The 24,883-nt window shown below is 46.8% G+C and overlaps 1 protein-coding gene across 5 annotated transcripts in view; it reads right to left on the reverse strand.

Annotated features, from left to right (window-relative positions):
- LOC133354340 (PH and SEC7 domain-containing protein 2-like) overlaps positions 1-24,883 on the reverse strand; it is a 127,332-nt gene that overhangs the window by 84,830 nt on the left and 17,619 nt on the right. For 2 of the 5 annotated variants that reach the window (XM_061571103.1, XM_061571102.1), the window contains exon 1: positions 18,854-19,072. The exons of 1 other annotated variant lie outside the window; for it this stretch is intronic. In XM_061571103.1, coding sequence (XP_061427087.1) covers positions 18,854-18,894 — 41 coding nt within the window. In that variant the 5' untranslated portion in view covers positions 18,895-19,072. Of the gene's footprint in view, positions 1-9,721; positions 10,093-18,853; positions 19,073-24,883 lie in introns of those variants that run through there. 2 more of the 5 variants (XM_061571101.1, XM_061571100.1) reach the window with 1 other exon arrangement.

Genomic DNA, 24,883 nt, shown 5'->3' on the forward strand with positions numbered 1-24,883 from the left:
TTTGGGAAATTAAATTGGCACAAAATGATCAATGCCCATGAACAGCTACATACGATCTTGCATTTCGACCGCACCGCTGGCACCGTGCCTTGTGTCTTGATACAAAGGCGGTGGAATGAAATAATAATTTTGGGGAGTGGGTAGGCACAACATGACAGCATGAAAGAAGGGGGGGGGGGCAGAGTACAGGGTAAGAATCACCTCGATACTGACAAGAGGCATGGAGATTGGCAGACAAAGACACGGCGAGGGAACATGAAGACGGTAAGAAAACGGAGCACACACAGTGCCCGCTCCGAGAATTCTCCCTGCATTGCGTTCTGTGACTCGAAAGTGAATGGCTAATTGTTGTGATTTACCCTTTCCCTCGGTACCGATAACATTGTTTAATGTCATTTTTTTCTTCCGATTCCATTCCGCTTACGTGCACCAGTAAATGGAGACACTACTCATTAGGGGGTGCCACGTATGTCATCGGAACGGAGCCGTAAGAACAAAAAAATGACATTAAATAATATTTTCAGTACCGAGGCTCCCACAATACCATGCGGGAAGGCGCTTGGTAGTTTGGCGCCAGCTATCATACAGTGCGGTCGTGTCGCTACAGTTCTCTGCGGTGAGTACAATTTCTTTAAAATTAATAGTGCTACTACGCCTCTCTAAATAAAATTAATGCTGAACCGCTTGGGCATTCTGAGATTCAGCGGTGGACAGGACACCCACCCTGCAACTTGCAGATGTCTCCAAACGGGAAAGGGTTAATAAAGCGAACGGCGGTCTGCGGAATGGACAGAGAGAAACAGAGAGATGGTGCTGCACACGATTTTAGGGGGCAGTGATTGGGCTCATAATTGTAAGCGAGGGACACCTTCACAGATTTAATTATATGCTTCATCGCCAATGCACTGGTAATTCCCTATCCATCAGCAAATGGCAGTTGAACCCGCCTAAGGAACTTTTGCTAGACCGATGGCTTGCAATCTCAGTTTTATTCACACACATCTATCACCGAGTCTCAACGTGCTAAGGAACTACAAATCTTGACATTAATGACAATACGATGCTGGGACAGCCTTTAATTTAAAGTTTCAGCTGCAGCAAGTCTGAAATGTCTCCACAGTCGCAATAGCCTAAAGCGGGCACAGGATGTGACTGCATTGGCCATGGTGTACGAGCACAATAAAAAAGATAAACTGATCACATTCATCATAAACGCGTCCACGTAACAGAATATTACATCAGGTAATAAGCTGACGTTTTGGGTAACGGTGAGATGAAATGATGGATCGATTCATCGTTTATTAATATCGATTCTAAAGGTCACGAGAAGGTGCACGAGAGGACACCCACTGTGGAGATGGAACGACGGAATCGGCTCCTATGCCGGCGCGATGTGGATTGTTACGTCGCATAATATAATCGCGATAACTGGCAAGTGCTTGAGGAAGCCCTTATCCAGCAGTGTATTGATTAATGACTGATGTAGATAATGGTAATGAATGCGGTGTGAATGACGAATGTGAAGTATATGTGTTGCTCTCCGATGTTGTTTACTTGATATGTAACAAAAAGAGCTTCATTGCTCATCGGATTTTTTCCAGGATAAAGAAAGATTATGATTCTGATTGTTTGGCACGATGTCCGCCCTACCATTCATTCCACACGCCTGAGTTTTTGAAAGAGCTCTCAGCACGTAGAGCAAACCACCGAACTATCGTAGCCGATCAACGCGATCGATGCAACCAGAAAGATCACAACAACCACGCATGTTTTTTCGCACGTTTGATAAATAACTGGCCAAAACATGTTTTCGTGTTTGTTTCCATTCCCAGACACACAGCCGAGGCGTACCCATAAATCTCTAAGTTAATGCGAGACCCTCACTGTGCGTTCCATGGCCGCGGAGGGTAACGTTTCCAGCGTTGGAGTGAACAAGTGAACAATCCCGCCCCTGTGCTCACAGTTCTAATCCTCGCTGCCAAGAATGAGCAGTCCAAGAAAGCTATTATTCGTACTCCAGAGTAAATGATGTCGTCGTTTAAAAAAAAGTTAAGTAAATCATTGACAAACGCACAGACAGAACATTGTGAGAAAATATGTGCCTTTTAATCGTGGATTTTGCCGTATTCAGCGAAAGAAAACAATTGTTAAGAATAAATTCACATTAAGTGGGGTTTTGACCCCCCCTCCACCACCCCTTTGAGAAAATAATCAAGAGGACGGAAGACAAAACACAAAACCGCGCGAGTAACTTAAGCCAATTTATTTTCCTGCAGGACTTGCACCCAGAAGCCGACTAACGATAAGGCTGCAAAAAAAACCCTGAATGTCCTCTGTTCTGCTTGCCGTCTTGCGTTACAAGCCCGGGCTTGCTCAGTGAGTGCAACCCAATTCAGCGTATATATATTTTTTCTTAGCGTGTTATTTCGAACCCACCAGACAATCTGGAATTTTCCAATTGACCGCGTCTGATGACCTGGAGTGCAGCGGCGTGAACGGACGGGCAAGTTGCTCACAAGTAACGGAACGAGCAGCATAGAAGATGAAGTGGTGCACTTGTTACAAGAAGTGGATGGATCGACGTAGACATCTAATTTTAAAGTGGAAGAACCTCCCCCTCCTCCCTATGAGCTGTGAAGCTCCTTCTCATAGATGTCCAGTCACACCAACCCAACCCAAGCTGGGCGACAGGCACTGGCGGAAGATTAAGAGAGGAAGGTACGCATGTGGATAAATTAAAACAATCAAAGAAGAAACTAAATATACAGGGTGCCTCAAAAAAATGTTAACACTTACATGGGACTATCGCTTTCAATGGAAAAATAACGGATAATGCACTGTAACATAACAATGCATGTTAATAGCTTAAAAAAGTCAAAGAGTCTCCACTTTTTCGCCATCATTGTCAACACGTGCCTGGAATCTTCTCCAGGTGGTCTCCAGAGCCAGGAGGCACATTTCCTGTGGTATTGTTGCAAATTTTTTTGAAGCACCCTGTCTCACATAATTGTGTTAATTATCATTATTTAAAACTATACAAAGGAAGGATATATCACACTTAGAATTTCAGAGTTTGGCTGCCTGCCTGCCTACCTTCTTGACTACATAACCATCCACTAACCCAACGTATTTGCTCACCTACTACCAACATACTTGCCTGTTGCCGAGTAAACCATCTGCTTACTTACCTACCTACCAACCCCCATCATATCACAGTTGCAACTCACAGTGGCAAAATGTGTCTGGAGTTGACTTCAAGAGCTTTTCCTGATGGCAAATTCACCGACTTTGAGAGAGGACACAAGGGGATTCCACAACGCGGCTGCCGGACCGTGACGCACTTTTTGTTTCCTGTATTTAAAGCGAAGGTCGGACGGGGAGGGGGAATCCGCCGTGCGTGGGGAGCGGTGGTGTAGCGGTTAGTGCGCCATGCTATAAACCAGGCGACACGAATTCGGTTCCCGCTCACGGCCAACACCGGTGATGATTATCTGAACTGGTCCTGGGCCTCCCCTAGGTCGACTCAAATGAGCAGCTGGTGCAGTGTGCAAATGTTTTACTATACTAATTGGCTGTGTCGGGTGGTGGCGGGTTTAACGACACATTTATATATTTACGTGATCTAACCCAACAAAAACCTGTATTATAGGGAGACAAAGGCGGCCGGACATGGTGTTGGCCACCCACCCCCTCGTGTGCCATGCTGGCCTTCATAGGTGATCGCTAACACCACTTGCCCAAACAGTCTGTTAAGGTTATACGGGGGATCTCTGTCTTTGTGTGACACAGATCTGCGTAACCTTTTTTGACAGCGGGCCACAAGTTCAGGGGATGCGTCTTATTTTCCGGAGCGTCCTACAGTCTGTAAAAATATGGTAACTGCTAGAAAGTCAACTTCATAAAAAAAAGACACATCACGGGGCTGCGTGTATGCGTTACTGTGTGCGTGAACATCAACAGGCCGCAGCGCCCAGCTCCTGCGTAAATGGAAAATGAAGGACAAGGCGCGGTGTGACTGTGGCCATGCAACCCAAACTTTGGACCATGTAGTAAACCCATAGCGACACACCGAGACTACTGTAATCTGTGCTACTTCAATTGATGAAGAGAAAAAAAACACACTCTCCTGAAAGCCCTCTCATCATGCCTAGCAGATCTCGACATTGGAATTCAGCTCATGAACATAATGCCACATGCAAGAGAGGGACTGTGTGCGTTGAAACATTTGAAAACCAATTACAAAAATATAATGGCCAAGACGGTTACGCTTTTTTTTATGAAGACTTTATACTCGGGGAAGAAACTGGCCGGCGTGTGCGTGAATTGTGGTCAAATAAACCTTGCGACCCACACGGTGCGGGAAGGAAGTTCCCCATGCAGCAGTGTGTTAGAAACGCACTGCGCTCAAGTGAGGCTTTACCAAGCAAAGCAAACGGAATACATTACAGCCCGAATTATACGAAGCTTCATTTGGCACACCGCACAGCCCAAGCGTTTGACGTTTGATACTTTACTTGGCACGAGTTACGGTGCTTTTTGTGGCAATACGAGAATAAACTACAGAAAATAATGGGAAGGAAACCACTGTGACACCAAGAATAATTAAGGGAAGGGTCCCAGCAGTCAGGAAGCTAACATAAAATAATAAATATGAAAAAAAACAGAATTCACAATACACCAGAACCCAAGGGCAAATGCATTGCACCTCCTCCTACGCCATTGTATGCGATTTCACCGTCAGGCCTACAGCCTTTGATAAACGTATGATCAGATACGTTATGAATAATTGTTGCCAACGAATTTTCACAAACGATCCATTAATTCATCGTCATGAATACTCCCATGGTATGCTAAAAAAATAAACCTGTTTACTGCCGCTTACAAATGTATCACGTAAATAGACTGTTTGGTAAAAGTACCGTTAAGCGAGCACCTATGAAGACTAGCACGGCACACTTGGGGGTGGGTGTGGTTTAGCACCACACCCGACCACGTTTGTTTCCCCAGCGCTACGTTTGCACACTGCACTAAGGTCCTCAATTAAAGCTATGTCGACCTACGGGGAAGCCCAGGATCATTTCAGATCTTACTCAGCAATGATATATTAGCCACTGGCAGGAATTCAACCAGGTCACCAGTTTCGTAGCCAAGTGCGCTAAACCACTAGACTATCGTTGCCACACACACATATGTCCACCCACATGTGGGTTTGGTATAATACATGCAGCAATTGATGCGTGTGAAAACAAATTTAGGTCAAGCAGAATTGAATTTAACACGTCAGAAGTTTGGGGTACAGCAAGCAGTTCCGATTTACAATCTGAAATTTACTCCACTTCATGAAAGGCATCATTGGGAGGATTAGTAGGATGAACAAGGGCAGACATTTCCACCTCTTTTCCACTGGAACATTCGAGCAGAGCCAAAGCAGAGGCCTCACGCTCTGGCCGATTTTCCACTGGCCATTTGCCGCGCTGAGCCAGAACTAAGCGGCGCTACACCGTCAATGCTCTGTTTCGAATCGTTCGATGCGTGCGACGTCAGTGGCACGGCTCGGCTTTCGCGGTGGAAAAAAAACGAACCTGGGGCCTTCTGAACCGTGCCGAGCTGGCTTGGCACACAACCTTGGTACCGCTCGGTTATACAGCTACAAAAAGAGTGTCAAAAGCACACAGCTGTTGTGCATATGCAAAACACTAAAACCATTGGCATCGACTGATTAAGTGCATTGGTCACATTTGAGGTACCATTCGCTCAAAGTTATTTTATTTGGATGGTGATATAACACAAGAGGGATCACAGTGAACTTCATAAGGAAATGCTGAAGGTTTGTTGTTGCATGATGCACAAAGACTGCATGATTTTGATTTGAAGCTTTCGTGACTGCAGGAATCCATACTCTTTGGTTCTTTCGGTAAAGTCACGTAGAAAAAAAAAAGTCATGATCTATTATAATTTTTCTACGTGACTGCATGCTTCCTACATAATTTTGTGCCTTGCTTTGAACGTGGGGTTTTCAAGCCTGCACTATTATTCTGTTGTGATGGGGTACTCTCATCATTTACTGAACGGAATTATGTTCCCAGCTCATTTTCAATGCCCTATCGCAACCGTGGGGAAATGCGAGACGGATGACAAAGATGATGATGAGTGCAATTCTCCCTGCTGCAGTTCAAACGTCTGACCTGTTGCATACAAACGCTCACGTGTCCAAACCTGTTCCAACAAGCATGTGCTCATTGAACAAATCGTCCACACCCGTGCATCGCGGCCACGCTCTCTCGAGAAAGGTGACGCCTTCTCTCGGTCCGCCCTGCGTGGGCGCAATGACGCCCACCCTCAAGCGCACTAAATCGCAACGTCGCCAACACCTGGTGTCAAACAATGTCATTTGGAGGAACACAACAGTGGCTCAACAATGGGAAAATCAGCTCCTGCAAGCTGCCTGCCCCACCCTTCACCCACAGCTGCCAATCTGGCACCTTCCTCACCCATGTAAGCCCACAAACCCCACCCCTCCCACACCGGCGCGTGCTCGGCACCAGCAATTCCACGTGAACTCCCGTGCACCAGATTCCACACGCATACACCACCACCGCTAATCTGGCACTTTCACAAACCATTATTCGTTTCATTTGTCAGCGGCCAAAGAAAAAAGCCGATTAGTGACTGTAGCGCCCCCCACCACTTCACTTCACCGTAACTTTGACTTGGGCAATCAATCTCTCAATCCCACCGCGATTAAACCCGCTGCACGCCGGGAGCCTCTGAAAGAGGCCGAGCTACAGTGCACAGCGGGGATTGCCTTTCTAATTGCTTGCTGTGGTTTGGGGGGGGGGGGTCTTTTTTTAAGACGTTGTGATGAAAAAGAGATTCCCTGCCACTATAATCAAAGCTGGGGGTGAAGCCGAGTACACCTCGTACCCCGTGATCAACTGCGATTCAGAGGGCATGCCAAGAAGACCTCGGCACACTCTTCTGATGGAATGTATGCCAAGTTCCTACCACTGCTGGCCCAGGAGGACTATTCTTGAGCTTGACAGCTCAAGAATAGTCCTCCTGGGCCATTCCAGCACGGCTTGCTTGGATTTTGTCCCAAACATTTCGCGAGGCACGCGGGTTGCATGGGATAGGGCCTTGCTGCCACGTCTCCCTCGCTCGCTCCCTGCCCCATCTACCGCCCGTAGACAGATGTAGTAAGGGTGGTCCAGATGTCTTGTGACCCGCATTTAATTCTCCAAAACGTTATATTTGGGTTAAGCAAGGTTTATTTAAAACAAAAATTTATATGCAAAGGAAAACTATTTTAGGGGTCAATTAATTGGAGGGGGGGGGGGGGGTTACAATACATTTGGACCACCCTGTACATTAAATATAAATTATGCATCAATCCATCAACTAATGGCACTTAAAGCAGCTTAGGTTACGTTAGGTCATATCTATTAGTAATGTCAAATAATATTCGGAACAAATAGAACACGACACTGAAGTTGACTCAAGCGTGGGACCGCCACTGATCAGCGCCATCTCTCCTCCCGTGCTAACCCCACGAAGACACTACAACTTAATTTTTTTCCGAGAGCGGTGTGTGCGGGTGTGAACGTGTTCAGCTCGCTTACGAAACCGAGCACGCGGACCCCGGGAAACCGAGCCGGCCCGGCCCTGGTAAAGGCTTGCTGTGAGATGATGCACCGAGAGCCACCGGTCCCGATTCACTCCCCATCGGCTATGCGAAAGGTAGCACAAAGGGCCCAAAACAACGCCTTGGTAACAACGCTCACAAGCACCAAAACACCACTTGTGAGTGTTATTAGCAGTAACTTTTGGGCGCTAATTTAAGTTTACTCCTAGAAGACACCCTCTGGTGACTTCAACCGATGATTAATTGTAACCCAGCATAACGTTTTATGCTATTAGTGAAGTTTTTTTTTTTTAACCGGGTGAGAACTCGATGGACCAAGAAAGTCTTAATCGGTAATAATCATTGGCGAGAGTGACCTCATTTGCAAAAGTATGCCAGTTTTGTCCTAGCATCGTGGTAACTGAAACAACGGTGCAAGTTTCTTAAAATCGCTCCCGATTCTTCCCACCCAGTGGTACAAATGGCTTTACCACAGTCGATCGATCGGCAGATCACGGACGAATGTTGGGCTTCTTTCGCACCGTACGTAGCCAGCCGTGCATGTTTGAGGCGAGACGGAAGGGCAACAAATACGTGTGGCGTGGTAGAGTGTGGCAACTTCCGCCTCTACCAAGACGTCTGGGCCAGCGGAAAACAGTCGGCCTCATATCCGAGAGAGATTCTCTTGAACTCTCTCCGGTTGAGGTTTCTTCCGCCAGACGTGGCACAGACGAGCAATTTCAGACCTACACCTTTACCTTTTACTGTAACTATTCATCACATTATGCATCGAATGTTGATTCTTAAACAGTGCCAAATTGGTGCGTTTTGTGCTGCCATTTGTCACAAAATATACGAGGGATTGCCCCATACGCTATTCCCGAGTCGAACGTCAGCAGCGACAAATCATCCGTTGTGATGCATCGTTTTAAACCGTTGTGCGCGAGGCATTGCCAACAATAGCAAATCGCTCAACGTGCGGCCCTTAAAATGTGAACCCCTGCATACAAAAAAACTAGTCTCTTACTATACACTTTAAACGATTAATCGATTTGCAAGCCCCATGTAAAGAATAGTGCCAGCTTAAATAAACTCCTTATTATTTATCACTGAACTGTATTGCTGCTATTCACTGCACGCTAGGAATGTCAACACAATAGTACTCAAGTGTGCGTTAGGCTCGAGCACTTATAAAGCCCGTTGTGAAAGTGCCGTTGGATGAAGGCTTCCCCAATGCCACATTAGTCACTGTGGGTTTATTGACCATACTTCAACACAACTGTCAGTGTGGGCTGTGAACGGAGGGCGGGTCCGAGGACTTGTTCAAATATCACTTCACCAACGATTTTACCTCTAGCCCAAAAATTTATGAGCTAAACCCACCCCGCTCCTCTCTCGAGTAGTTGTATACCAGCTTATTATCCCCGAGTGAAATTCATTAGGCGCAAGCCCTTCATTACATAATTGTATTCGTATATATTATCGTTGTGCTTATTTACCCAGGAAAATCTCAATGGGTGTTGAGAGTCGCTTTTTACGAGGATCCCACCAAGTTATCGCAACTGAGTAATATGCAGGTAATTTATTTGCTTTGGCATGTTTGGCCAATACCAGTAACATTGTACTTGTCTTTTAGCTATGGGAGGAAATCTGAGAAGCCGGAGGAAACCCACAGAGAAGTGGGACAGAGGAGGAATCGAAGCCAAGGCCCTCTTGTGGTGCGGCACGACTGTAAACGTCGCGCCACCCGGCCGCCCAATATCATCACGTAACTCAAGTCAGCTGACCATCAAAAACCCCCCCACAGTCCTGTGGTGCAGAGCGCACCCCACAACATTTCATTTTCGCGGTTCACGTTACCCCTACTTGGTGCTCCAACAAAAATAAATTACAATCAAACAAGCGGCAACACGAAACAAATTACCAGGGCGCTTAATTTACACCTCTGATCACAGCAACACGGTGCGCGACAGAGACGCGAGCGCACTGGTACGGTGAAAAAAAAATCAATCCACGAGCAGAGGCAGCGCTAGGCCCAGCAGAAAGTTAAAAGCCCGACGCTGTCAGTGGCCCGAGTAGCGGCGCGCAAATCGCACTTACAGACTAAAGAGGCGGCCGCGCTCCGTGGGCTCCGCTATCGGCAGAGCCCCGCATTCATTTAGGCAGGGGCCAGCACCGCACCACGACAGCATGTAGGCCACCATGTCCGCCGCTGCCACTGCTGCTGAGCTCGCGCCGTCTTCTTGCCTCTGGGAGGTGTGGGCACGCAAGGCCGGGCAACGGAGCACATGCCAGCAACCGAGCGTGTGTTTTTTTTTTATCCGCCCGCGGCTGCTCGTCGGTCGGTCAGTCAGCGAGACAGCCGGCCGGCCAGCCGGCGGAGCAGCTGACTGAGGGCCAGCAACGCTCTCACTGTCAGTAACTCTACCGCCCGTTACCACCGCCCCACGGCCTCCACCACACAACCGCTGAGCAACCGCGAGCTCTCTAGACTCTCGTAGACCCCACCCAGGCTGCGTGCAGTGCAGCCTTTCACCCGGACGCACACGAATGACTCAGCCAGAATATTTTCCCTGCTGGCAACACTCTGCCAAAGAATGCCAGCTAGCGACAGCGGGCTGTGGCGTGGCATGGCATGTGTGGCCTGCATTACGTGTGGCACGTGCGTATTTTTAAATTTGTTAACAGTACCGTCTCGGGCTGCGGAACTTTTTTTTTACACGATCGAAAATATATCTTTACCATCTTGGTTCTAAAATAAAAAATGTTGTTGGAAAAGAAAAAGGTATATGTGCATTATCATACGATGTCCATCTCTGTGTGTTCAGATTACAGTTTGCAAGTCATTTCCTTTACAGGAAATAACAAGGTCAATTCGGCATGAAAACATACCCATTAAGTGTCACAATGGTATAAGCCAATTGTTCCACACAGCTAAGCCAAACATTTGTCACTTGTAAATCCATATAGCATAGTTTGGTGGGGAAACGACGGTGCAGTGGTTATCGCACTGCACTCTGAACACCGCAGCCCGAGTTTGATTCCTGTACCTGCCCAATGTTCCTCAACGACCATGGGCTCCCCCACTTCAGCAAGCTGCAGTGAGCAGTGTGGCGAAGCATGGCCAAACAAACCCATGACTGACGTGGCATGGGAAAGCCTTGAATCCAGCAAAGGATTGACAAAGGGCCAAAAAAAAAACGCTCGTACAGCAGTACGTTAATCTGCTTTTTATAAACTTCCACGACAATGAAGCCAACGGTATAGCGCGCTGTGTGATGAATAGCCCATTATGTGATGGCTGTTATGGGCTGTGTGCTATGGGTCCCATATGGCACGTGTTCCTGCGACAGATGGCCTTCCTCTTGAGCAACGTGGCCACAAGCTGCGCTCATTGTTAACATGTAAAACATGTCCAGTGTTTATTATGGGCCTCGCATTAATTCCTGCTTATTATGGCGACACACTGATAGATATGCGCAGTAGTCTATAAACCACCCAGAATGTTCCCCATCTCACCAACACCTTAGAAGCAATGCACGGCTGAACATAGACAGGAATTCGATGGCCGCAACGCATCAAAAGAATTGTCCGGTACTGTGGGGACTACAATGTGAGAAGGAGCAGACGGAAGAAAAATCCATCGCTGTATTGTACCATACTCCAATGTCTGTACTCGACGCTTGCATCATCAAGCCGCCATGACCCACACGGTGTGGGGAGGCCATCATCCAGCAGTGGATTGATAAAAGGACTGTATCGTACATGATGCGTCCACAAATATATATTTTGCGCATCAATTGTGTCTGCGTGTAAATGGTCGTCACGGTTGATATGGCAGCGGGGGAAAAGGAATTTCACCGTACTCAACGATGACGCTACGCCGTGACACACACACCACGCGACGGCAAAGTTAGGGTTAAAAAAAAATGCGTGAAAAAAGCAATATCCTGGGCATTCGCACGGGTACGAAAAGCTCTTTTGTTTTAATTCCTTTTATATTGTGCTCAGAATCCTGTTTAAGCATTGTTGGAATTTCTTCACAGGAACTGGCTAACCCCGGCACCTGGCTATACAACACATCGTCTCCCACCTAACGACGCTAGGGTGGGCGCTGCTAAGGTGGGTGGGGGTGGGGGACGGCGGTCGAAGTGTGGAGGGGGTTGCTGATGCACAAAGCACATTCGCACGCAGGAATGTTGCCGCGTAAGAGATGGATGAGCGCACGGGAACATCCGACCTATCAGATGAAGCCTCCACGCCACACAGTTCCTGATGCTTTGTGGTCACGGGAGCTGGACAAAGCTATAAACCTCATAGCTCGGCGATGTGTTTTGGGCATGTTTGGCGTTTCGCTCCGCGTTGCCGGGAGCTTCTTCAGGGACTAATCAGTTCCTTACGAAGTTTGCCGAAGCTCCAAGCACGTGGGAGAGAGCGAAATGTCGGCCAGCGTATCGAACAACACGCGGCACAACCCTGAAAGCGCATCGGAGAGCCACACGGAGCACAACCACGAAAAATCCACGCAGCAGCAAAGATACTTTGAACAAACTATAAAACTGTCTGCAAGTGATGAAAGATGTATCGTACAGGAAAGTTCCTGCAGGCCTGAAGCAAATAAGAACTGGTTTATTGACCCTTAGCCGGGCCAAACTGCCCCCTGCAGTGAAGAGCGAGGGCTTGTCCACATAAAGGCAGAAGGTGGCAGCAGGCAATGGTGCCTATATTGTACAGATGACTCCTAACAAGGATGAAATCGACAAACAGTTGTTGCATTGTCCTATTGCTGCTGAAACTTTACACAGCCATAATATTGAACCTTGGCAGTCGAAAACAAGATAGCACGGATTATGCACACGTGACATTATGCACACGTGACATTATGCACAGGTGACATGGGAGGATCCAGCCTCCGGTCATAATCGTGCCCTTTTGCCTTCATGCACTCACCTATTATGCTGTCTGCAATTTCCACCATTATTCCTAACTGATAAAATCATAATGAGAATATTTATTAACACTGGAGAAATCCGATGAGCTATAAAGCTCTTTTTCACAGATGACCAGTTGGGGTGGGTAAGAACGTTACAACAAACAATACTAAAACACAATAGGAGTACAAAGTAATGAAAATAGTAAAGAAATAACTTAAAATGCAAAACGAAACTATTTTTTTTATCTTACCAGGTAAAGCCCACTGAGCTATTCGCTTAATTTTCAGAAGCGACCTGGCCACAAATGATAGCTCAACAAATTGGCTTATCATGCGGAAATTTCGAGCAGCAAAATACTAGAAATAATATACATGCACGTTTCTACTTTGAACTGTCTGCAATTTTCACGATTACTCCTAACTGCTAACTTTCCCTATCACCACGCTCGTAAGGGCAAGCAGTTAAATTGTAATTCAACACAGATTGCCATTCGAAGTCTTAGAGACCCTCATGCATTGGATGCTACATAAAGCCAAAGTGTATTTTGGCATTTAAAGTGTAAAATTGAGAGTTAAGGGCACTTAAGAAAGGGTTAATATTGGCTGTATAAGTGTATAATTATTATTGTAATTGAAAATCAGATTAACTATAACAAAGGGAAACAGAGCATGTTCCAAATCTTGCTGTTGTGAGATCCTCCGACATATACCAGACCATCGTGTCTTTTCAGACAGGTCATTTGCTACCAAATAGAAATCAGTTAGTATAGACGCACACGTATTTTACGGAAACAAGTTTCGGCACGTAACGAAAGAGCCAGCCATTTCATAATGTTTGAAAAATGTTTTAGGCGTGGCAGCAAAACACGTGCGTTTAACAAGCTTGTAAGTAAGTGCAAGAGAAGCAGACATTGCCGGGGTAAAATAATTCACTGGGTCGTTTCGGCGGGGCACGTTTCTTGTTGCCACAATTTTTCCGTGGCACACTGCGGTGGCCAACTCGCTGAGGATATTTCAACAAAAACACAGCCACAATGTGGGTAGCAAGAGAGATGGTGATCGCCCCTGAGCCGCGCCAGATTAAAGAAAAATCCAGAGATTGCTTTCACGAAGATAGATAAACACGGAGAAACATCAAGCCGTACTCTGTAAAAAAAACATCATCACGACCTACACTGACAAACGTGGTGAAGTATGGTCAAATAAACTCCCGTGACCCACATGGCATGAGGAAGCCCTCATCCAGCAGGGAATTGACAAAAATGGCTGTACATGCACAATCACGTTTCCTTAATCCCAGACTACTACCACCAGAGGGACATTCGTTCTTTAAAACGCTTACTACGATATTTGAACGTAAACATGCAAGGATGGTTTACTTTTACCATAATTGGGATTTATTTGCTGTACTTTGGAAGGGCGTACGAGGTTTTGGCACCAAGATACAGCTCTGGTCCCACGGGTATTGAAATTGCAGCGTACATTGTGTGGCAGTGCGGTAAGCAGCATTGGCTCGCGATAGAGACGTCACGCAGCATCAACGCACCGACTAACAACGGTTATCAAACTCGCGGACCAAAGATCTGACGGAGAAAGCGGAGAGAGAGGAGAGTGGAGAGAGAGGAGATCGGAGAGGTCAAGGTCAGCGCTGGCTAAAGGCAAGGAGGATGCAGGGCAACACATAGAACGAGCAACAGAGCGGCTGACCCCGTGAAAATGGGACAATGCGAACAACAAGTTTTGACAGGGGAGGGGCGGTGTTTGCTGCATGTAAATCCCGAATTGAGAGATTTTCACGAGTACATTTTAAGCACTGGGATGCTTGTGGCCAACACGTGTTATATTGTATGGCTTTTTTTTAGTTTAGCTATGGGGAGGAAACAGAAAAATCCGGAGGAAAACCCTTGCAGAAGTGGGGTAGAACATAGAAACTCCACACAGGAAGGCACTCGAGTTGGGGATCCAACTCAGGCCCTTGTTGCCGTGACGCATAATTGTTACCACTGTGCCCTCCTATTGCGGCTATATCAAGCCTGTGGATATAACCTGCTCATGCGCCGAGGTTCAGAAGAATTCCTCTTATCCGCAAGTCTATAACTTGCGGCTCCTATTATCTGGAGGAGCTATAGGGTCCATGGAAGCTCCTGTTACCCATGACCCTATTCTTCCTATTATCGCATTCCTCTGCAAGAATCATTTCCCACAGGTAAGTGAAGTAAATTCATTGATAACCCAGCGGATATTAGGATCTGCGACGTTCGTCCATACACTCACTGCAGATAAAGAGGACTTCTCTCAATGATTCCAATAAGGTTTGACACGAAGGACTGGCATACGAGAAGGCTACGCACGCCGGACAACAACAGGATCGGGACCTCACAAAGCGCTTAACAATCCAACCCAGTCATCTACAGTTAGCATAAAGAACAACAATTAAGAGATTAAAATCTGCTAAATTAAACATAGCTCATTGCAGCCTCATTAACTGCTATTATACGTTGTTTGGGACAAATATGTCTCCGGGCATGATTTTAAGATGGACATTGCATTGGCAACCACTACTGAGGGTGGTAAATGATTCTAACGGCGAAGAGCGTAATAAAAAATGGTCACATCATCATTTTGAACATAGAAAAGATGACATTTTCCTCCACTGCCCTACATTCTATACAAATACCGAATGAGACTCATAGGACACCGTATCTTCAAGCGAGTCCTTGCCTATCACATCTGGCAGTTCACCAGTATTGATTCAAACAAGTCTGAGGGCTGATGAGACACTGTGTGTCGAAACCAGTCCACAGTTTGCTTGTGCCGAATCAATGCTGCTTACATTATTCACTCCCAGAAGGCTGTGGAGCTGATTGTGTAAAAAAAAAGCACGATTTTTTTGGACAAAAAAATCAAGATGTTTTTCTGCTTATCTATAGAATCTTAGAATTTAGATCATAATGTACAATGCAGTTCTGACAAATTCATGTGCTCCAGTATGTAACAGAAAATAAAGCCCCTTAAACATTTCTGTGGAAGAATGTATGTGCACATGGGTATAGCACAAGCCATAGTAGCAATGCCTTAACTGAACTTGCCCTTAAGTCAACTCATATGCTTATAATAATTACATGTCCACAAAAACTGTAAGTTGAGAATTGCACGTCATTAGAAAGCCCTCAACTTTCAATTAGCGTAGTGCTTTTCCTTTTTGTAAGGACGGCTGCTACGAAGAAGGAATGGTAACATTGGAGCCGGCCACACCATCCGCACTTCCTTTCAAACAGCGGGCTCTAGTTAGCCTCCACGTGATTTCACAAAGTTCAGAGAAACTCTATAAAGCCATGCGCGGTCGGGAAGAAGTCTGTGGTTATGGAGTCGTGACTGCGGTCACGAGAGCCGAGTTAATAACAAAGCTGCCCTGCCAGAGCTGACCAAACAGGAATGCACCTAAGGCTCAATGTTACGAACACCTCAAGTACTACGGGTGCAAATAAAGTAGTTGAACTCAGTGTTGTGTCTATAAAAATGAATACAAATGTTTCACTTCGTCGGCCTACTGCCTCTACCGGACCAATATTATCAAGAAGCATTTTGTTTAAGCGAGCAAAACTATGGACCGGATTTGAACTTCCTGGATCTCGTCAGCAGCCAGACTTGGAAAACAAAATGCAGCTGGATAACCAGGTGTCATTGACAAAGGAACTCCATAAAAACCATGGGAACCCGTTCAAAATAAAAAAGCAATGTCGTACACAAACTCAATACGCGTTGCCGAGGCCTGTTATGTGTAAATTACGACAGCCTTTCCTTTTCAGCTCTTTATCACACTGCTGGATGAAGGCCTCCTCCACACCATGTCGGATGGCACAGGGTTGTCCGACCATCCGTCACCACGCTGCTCAGTGCAGGTTGGTAAAGGTGGAACCCCAAATCTGATTTGGCTATCGCGAGCCATCGACGCTACCCATGGCTGAGAATCAAACCCAGGCCACTGGGTTCACAGCGCTGTTTGTTCACCGCTTTGTTACCACTCCACCCTTCCTGAATACACGTGACCTTAACTTTGTAAACGGTGCGTAAATAAAGTAAAGACCAATTTACGGCGTCTGCGCGGGGAGTAATTGCCATAATATTTACATCAACTTGTTTTTCCCCGACAGAGAGATGGTGTGGAACGGTGGCTACGAACTCTATTCCCGGTCATGGTTAACATCTGCGATGAGCGATATCTTAACAGGTTTCTGGGTCCCCCCCTTTCATCCGACCCACACTGACCAGCGTGGCCAGGTACATTACATGGGCCGTACATTACATGGCAAGATGTGGCCGGGAGGTGTTCATCTCTTTGAAATACCGAAAGCTTCTCACTGGACATGAAAACGCTTGACAAATTTGGCCCTTGACGCTGGAATGAATAAAATTATATTTAATTTGGAAGTATCTCTGGTGAAACAACTAGGGAGCAGGCAAACTAAGTTGACTGTGCCACACAAGCAACTCCGAATTATTTATGAAAGTTGCCTTTACATTAGAACAATATGAATGGTCAATGTCCTTTCTACCGAGCAGACTTTCTAAAGAATGTCTACGTGATGTTTATCAAAGAGTCTGTCCCCAGCAGTGTTAAACCGTGCACATTCAACCAGAATATTTTAACAACCGACATTAAAATATCATTCGGCCTCGTCAACTACAATTGAGTACAGCAAGTTACGTAAAGTTTAGAATTTCCGTGTTTTTTTGTAAAAGAGGCGTTACTTCATCATCTACACGTGTGTGTGTGTGTTGTACAAGTGGTACAACTGTAGTTTGCGCAACGGTACTGTTCAAAATAACTTTTCCCTTCTCGTCGCACGTGCTTAAAAAATAAACCACAACGTTGCGAAATATTACTGCATCCACACCATCACAGCTGAGGCCATTCTCTGCGACCTTTGTGCTGCACCGGCTACTGTTTAAACAAGTTACAAAAGGTGCCATGGTGGTGGTGAGCCCGCTGGGTTCGGCTGAAGCAACACGGGAGGCTCTGTGACAGGAAGCCAACCGAATGGGATTCATGCCACTTTGCGACGAGAATGTTGGGTTTTTACCGAAAGGGATGTGGTTACAAATGCAGAACTCGACTCGCTCACTCACCGACTAAGATTTATACACGCGCAAAACAACGTGACACATTTTTCAACAAAACTCTCTGAAAGAGGAAAAAATTTAAGGTGACATTTCAGGCCACCGGCACTTTTTTCATGGCAGATTTTTTGTTGCTGTTGTTGTTAACCGTGCTACGAAATCAACAACATATTGCACCAACACGCACTTTTGGTGCATGCCAAAATTGTGCCACGCTCATCAAAATAATAATAAGTATAACCCGTAAAAACAACGTTTTTCACTATAAATCCTTTATATGCGTGGCGGCTAGAGTCCTCTCGTCCTCTGGCTTGAGATGGCTGCCACCTATGGGTCAGATGATTGTCTGCCAGTATTAAGCAATTGGTAATTAAATATTTCATTTGTTTTCCCTAAACAGTGTAAAATTTTGGAAAAAAAATTTCACGAACAACGAGTCTGTGTGCAAAATGTCAGCTCGATTGGATCACGGGAAGTGGGTTAAAAAACGACCGAAAGATTTGCACGGTCGTAAGCAAGCAAGCACGCAAGCAAGCAAGCAAACTTAATATAAAGGATTTAAAAAAGACTCCACCGAAACCAAATGAGCAAACGGAAATGCAAAACCATCAGAAATTCAACCAAAAAATCCCCGTATAAAATGCGTGCACATCTCGCGTTCCTCTTGAATAAACGCCGCTCTGGTCCTACGAAGCACCCCCCCCCCCTCATTAGCTGACGTGGTGACGAACAACAACAACCCATATATTTCTTAAAGCTCTCGTGACTGCAGGGATTCATCTTCTTGATTATTTCGGTAAAGTCACGTAGAATGGAAATAATAAAATAATAAAAATAAAACATAATGAAATAATTCTCACGACGTTTCGGTCACAACGCAAGCAGCCGTCCTCAGGTGGAGAACAGCGTCTGTCGAGGAGACAGAGTGTGAAACATTCAGAGTGTGAAACATTCAGAGTGTGAAACATTCAGAGTCTGAAACATTCAGAGTCTGAAACATTCACTGTCTCCTCGACAGACGCGTTCTCCACCTGAGGACGGGCTGCTTGCGTTGTGGCCGAAACGTCGTGAGAATTATTTTATTTTTATCATTTCCATTCTACGTGACTTTACCGAAAGAACCAACAACAACAACAACCCATATAGTGGGAAAACAAAAACACATTTCCATCACGAACCTGAGGCGAGGTAGCAGCACACCCACGCCAGCTCCCGTCATTCACGCCAGCCAAGTGTGGAAATGTTGATCGACGGAGAACGGAGACCCGACCGGCTACCGTCGGACTCAAAGAACTTCTAATCTAGAACTGAAAGAACAAACTTGACTCGTTCCAAGCACAGGTCTCTCTGTACTTATCAATTCGTTGCCCAGCGATAAACAAATCGCTCCCCCACCCACCCACCACCCCCACTCCAACCACCACCCCACAGCAACGGCTTCAGACACGTTAATGAGCCCCCCTTTTCATTCCCTAATCGCCTCTCCCCCCCCCCCCACTTCCCCCCCACTCAATTCACGTGGCCGCTTAATCAAAAGTTAACTTTGCGCAAAGCTCGCAGTAATTAACAGCTGGTATTAAACAGCACTGAATGGACGCCGGTCCCTGTCCCTTTAAAAGCATTAGCGGTTGAAATCTCACGGAGGCTAACGCACGCTTTTGCCCTTTTTTCTCTGTGTGTGTGTGTAACACTTTATCAAGCGATGACTTCAGTCGAGGCGTGATGAGGTTATTTTATTGTCCTCCCTCTTTCTTCCCGACACGAGTCGAAGCGACAAAGCGGAGACGTTCCCTCACCGACTTGACAACACGAAGAGTCGCCGCGATCATTTCCTGGTCTCACACCCCCCCCCCCCCCTGACGCCACGAGCCAAGGGCTGGGCGGGCGGCCCTCGTCGCCACGGCAACGACCAATCACAAGCCGCGATTTGGTAAAAAGAAAAAAGGGGGGGGGGAGTCGTGACGTCACATGGCGGCGGGCCAATAGCGTGCGCGTTAAGTCTCATCGCCGGGTCGCGCGCACGGGGTGATGTCATGCTCCGGCGGCAGCGGCAGTCCCCGCGCAGCGAGCACGCTGCACGGTCGCGTCTCTACGGCAGTTGCGTGCCGCCGGTGCCGCTGCCGGTGCCGCTTGCGCCTTTCCCATGTCCCCCCCCCCCGTGCCACGTGTGCACTTGCCTCCCACAAACTCCGGGAGGGGATACAAAGTCTCCTCGCCGCGGGGTTAGGGGTCAATCCATTTAGTACGTACGCGGGGAGGGGGGGAGGAGGGGGAGGGGGGGAGAGGAGGGGGGGGGGAGGGGGAAAAGAGGGGGAGGGGGGGGAGAGGGGAGAGGGGGGGAGAGTTGGGGAGGGGAAAGGGAGGGGCAGGAGGGGGAAAGGGAGGGGGGATGGAGGGGGAGGAAGGAGGAGGGGATGGGGAGGAGGAGGGGATGGGGAGGAGGAGGGGAGGAGGAGGGGAGGGGGAGGAGGAGGCGAGGGGGGGAGAGGGGGGAAAGAGGGGGAGGGGGGAGAGGTGGGGAGGGGGAAGGGAGGGGCAGGAGGGGGGAAAGGGAGGGGGGATGGAGGGGGAGGAAGGAGGAGGGGATGGGGAGGAGGAGGGGATGGGGAGGAGGGGAGGAGGAGGGGAGGGGGGGGAGGAGGGGATGGGGAGGAGGGGAGGAGGAGGGGAGGGGGAGGAGGAGGCGAGGGGGGGAGAGGGGGGAAAGAGGGGGAGGGGGGAGAGGTGGGGAGGGGGAAGGGAGGGGCAGGAGGGGGAAAGGGAGGGGGGATGGAGGGGGAGGAAGGAGGAGGGGATGGGGAGGAGGAGGGGATGGGGAGGAGGAGGGGGAGGAGGAGGCGAGGGGGGGGGGAGGCGAGGGGGGGGAAGTTGGGGGGGGGGAGTAGGAGAGGGGAGGAGAGGAGGGGGGATTAACCCAAATGCGTTCGCTTGCGTATGGGGGGGGGGTCAACTGACAATGTACGCATAGGAACCGGGCGGGGAGGTGAAGCTTCGATAATAATTTGTCTAGATTGGCCTTCAAATTAGTTAGATAGTCCAGCGGTGGTCTGTTTACTTAAACACGTTAATATTAATAATCCTTGGATCGTTTCTGCATGGATTAAATATCTGGGGGGGGGGGGGGGGTGTTTATTAGTCGGCGTGCGTACAGGGAGGGGGGTAGGGGGAACATTTTACAGGTAGGAACAACAGGTTCCACACTGCCCACCAGGGATTATTTGTCTGTCGTGCATATTTGTCGTGCACGAATGCGCTGTCCAACCAAGTTCCTACCTGCCAACTCCGAAGGAACGTATTGACAGAGATTTTTGCGTTCCTACTCAATGGATGGCCCCTTACCGGTGTGACATATGTCGGTGACATTATTGCTGTTCAAATTTTGCTTGCAATAGTTTATTGCGTGCAAACATTGTTTTCTTTTCTTAAACCGTTGTTCCACCTTACACAATCAGTTAATTCCGTGGTCAAATGTTGGTTGGCTTTAATTTGTGCCCAATTACGGTGACTAAATTGATCATGGCCCCCTTTTTGTCAATCTGCTGCTGAGCGATGGCCATGTCGGTCATTGGGATTGTTTGACCGAGATGCTCGGTGGGAGGTTCACCAACACGCACTGGTCAGTTCAATTATCATCACTCGCCACCGATGTCAGAAGCCATGGCTGCGAATGGAATTGAGGTCGAGGAGTTCATAACGCAACATCTGCTAACCAATGCGTCAATTCAAACCCCTGTCAACCCATCCTTCCCTCCCTCCCTCTTAATCATCAGATTATACGTGTACTTTTCATGCTGTGCAATTGAAATATGGTTGGAGGCTACAATGGTTATCACCTGGTTGTAATTGAGGATACCTACATTTTAAAAAAACATAGCACCTCCAATCGCTTTTGCATTTTATCAATCTGCTGCCAGAACTAATTACACCGTTTGCCCCCCCCCTTTTACACGCTTTCATTTAACTCACTCTGTTTGTTGTTGTCGTTGTTGTATCCTCAAATCTTGTAACTCAACTTTAACCCACTTCCCAATATGGTATCGACTGAAAACTTGGTATACGTATGTCATACTGATGACAATACTATATTCTATCATACATATATATATTTTTTTACATTCTTTTTTATATGTTATGTTTCGTCTAGGCTCCAATTGTTCACGGTCAACTGACGTTGGCTGTAATTGGCCACGGTCCCCTTACGTTATGGCAAGCTTTGGGCCACTTCCTGGAGTCGTGGAGTTCTTCCATTACTAGTACGATATATTTCATAAAAGCGTGTTTTTTTAAAGTGTTTTTTTAAATATTACTTATTTAAACTAAATGCTGATTTAGAAATATTTTTTAAGTTACAGTTGACAATATCTGCAAGTCCAGCTGTTGTCCTGAATATATATTTAGCAATGTCATCGCTGATAGCAACATGGAGAAAGGTCAAGACAATTCTCGGTGGTGAAGATTTTTTTCCTAAACAAGTTATTGGGTGATGATGATGCACCGCCACTGATGCACAAGCACAATTATCAAAATAAACTCAACACATTCATCAATAGCACTGTGTAGCTTGAAAATGACAAAAATTTAGATTTAAAGCTTTCGTGACTGCAGGGATTCATCTTCTTGGTTCTTTCGGTAAAGTCACGTAGAAGGGAACCAAGAAAATTACAAAAATATATATAATATATATATAGGTGACTTTTCGGATAAGGGTCGTTCTTTGTAGCACACACACGAACAAGGGCCATTAAAGCATGGCTGAAAAAGAACTATTCTAAAAAGTAGAGTACACAATACAAGGCGTCTAACTGTGTGCGCGTGTTTACAATAAATCTTTAACGTGCATCTAAACAAACGGAAAGCAGCTTATAAACTTTCTCTGATGAGCAAAGCATCGGGCACGTTCATAAATACTGCAGAGCGATGGAGATTGGGCGTGTTTAAAAATAGGCTTTTGCTCCCATGTAAAATTTATGAGCAAATCAAATGGAAGGGGCTGCTGCTCCTGCTGCTGCGTGTGCAGACACATCGCCTTTGTGGAGGTATGATGTTCACCTCGACATCGCTCGGATCATTCATCAAATTAATTCCGGCTTCACATTTTCTCACGAAGATCCATTAGGGGACATTTAATGTGGTAATTATAACAGCTGGGTTGGCTCTTTCTTTACATTTTTAAGAGGCTGTCTGCTCTGTAAATGGGTCACACGCTGCTCTGTATTCGCGATATGTAGTTTTAAAAAAAATAGTTTGACGTAAAACCACACTGCTGGCGAAAGCAGCAAGAGGGGAGTACAGGGCCATCTAGTGGAGATCAGCAGCGTGCAGCGTCAAAGGTCACGCGTGGAACGACGATTTATCATACTAAAAAAATATAAGCGGGCACAATTCGCCTCCTTCCATACCTGTCTCTCGCCATAAAATATACGTGTTTATTTTAAAAATGTATATATAATGATACACGTAATTTATATCTTTACATTATATATTTACTACACATCCCATCAGTCACGTGGCATTTCTGTGAGTGGATGTTTTCTCACCGACATTGGTTCAAAGTGTGTGGACCGGGCGACACCCACCAAGTGTATTTTATTTAAGCAGGTGAAAACTCAAGAGACCAAGGATAATCTCATTCGCAAGAGTGGCCAGGGAAATGTCTCTGCCAGTAGGCGGATAGAGGGGCAATCATTGCTATGTTTAACCCCAATTGAATACAGGGACTCGTCCACTTACGAACGAGTTAGATTGCAGAGGTCTGTTGGTAAATCGATTAGTTCGTAAGTCCAAATTTAAGTCTGTCGATTCCAAACGTGCTGTTACGACATGTACACTAAACACGGGGAATGGTTTTAAAAGTTGTATAATGTCCCGTAGATGTCACTGGTTCTTCATGTTCTGCAGATGCAGATGCCACCACCGCCATCGATTGCGCGGCGGTTGAACTTACGACTCTCGGTCCGAACAGGCAACCAGACATATGGACGAGTTTGTTCGTATCTCTGAAAGTTCGGAAGTCGAATGTTCATAAGTAGAGAAGTCCCTGTCATTAGCGGTGTCAGTTTCAAATTTGCCAAATTTGGACCCCGACGCCGGCACACGACGGCTTACTCTTGCGAATGACGCCACGGGATCTTTTAACATCCAATGTGAAGCAGACGGCGGGTATTAACATGGTTGTTAAGCCCGCAGTGTTAAATCAGGGAGACCAACAGTAATCCTCCGCAATATGCACGCTCATATTATATCGAAATACTCAAATCAGCGATCGCTTCATTGGGGACAGGGCGTTTATCACAAAACCCCATGGCACCAATTGCTTGCTTCCCAGGTGTACTGTGGAAGTTGGGAGTTTCCTAGCAGCGAACGGTTCCCGTTGTTTATTGCTCAGATTTCGCACGAGATCTGCAAAAGTTCATCACCCCATTCGGCCCCAGAAAAGAGACGGTCTACAGCACCATAATCACATTAAACCCAAGGCAACCACTCGCCACTGACTCAGCACTGAACCAACTGTCCGTACGCTACTGTCAATTTAAACGTTCCGGTCCATCGGCAGAATCAGCATTTATTTTGTTGAAGAGATACAAATGCTGACTGAACAACAAAAAACACATCCAAAAAAAAGTTGGGTGGTTTGTTTGGACACCCCACGACACCCACAATGACTGTGTCCCCCTCAATGGCTGTGCCCCCCCTAACCGGCCCATCATGTTTGCACCAAACGCTGTAATCCTCCACCCCGCAGCCCCGCACCGACCCTTTTTGCTGCTCGCACTCTGTGGCTGCCCTGGCCGGTGACGCATGCCACGTGATCCACCAGATAGATTAAGCTGGCAGAGGGCCACACTGTTTTGTTTGACCTTCACAATGCCATAGACATGGTCCATTTAATAAGTTGGCATGGCTATGATGAAAGGTGGCCGACTAAAAGCTGTGCTGTAATTTAAATAGCGTCGGGTTTCTTTTTTGTGCAGATAATTTTTGGGACGCAACGTAACTTAAGAAAATGTGATTTCATGGACTCGTAAAGCCTGGTATACAACACCTGACAAAGACAACTCAGGGCAGGAATAAGTATAACCCGTAAAAACTAAGTTTTTCACTCTAAATCCTTTATATGCGTGGCAGCTAGAGTCCTCTCGTCCTCTGGCTTGAGATGGCTGCCACCTATGGGTCAGATGATTTTCTGCAGTATTAAACAATTGGTAATT

This window comes from Lethenteron reissneri, chromosome 47 (assembly GCF_015708825.2).
Source record: "Lethenteron reissneri isolate LAM-NWPU_2019-01 chromosome 47, ASM1570882v1, whole genome shotgun sequence".
NCBI lineage: Eukaryota > Metazoa > Chordata > Hyperoartia > Petromyzontiformes > Petromyzontidae > Lethenteron > Lethenteron reissneri.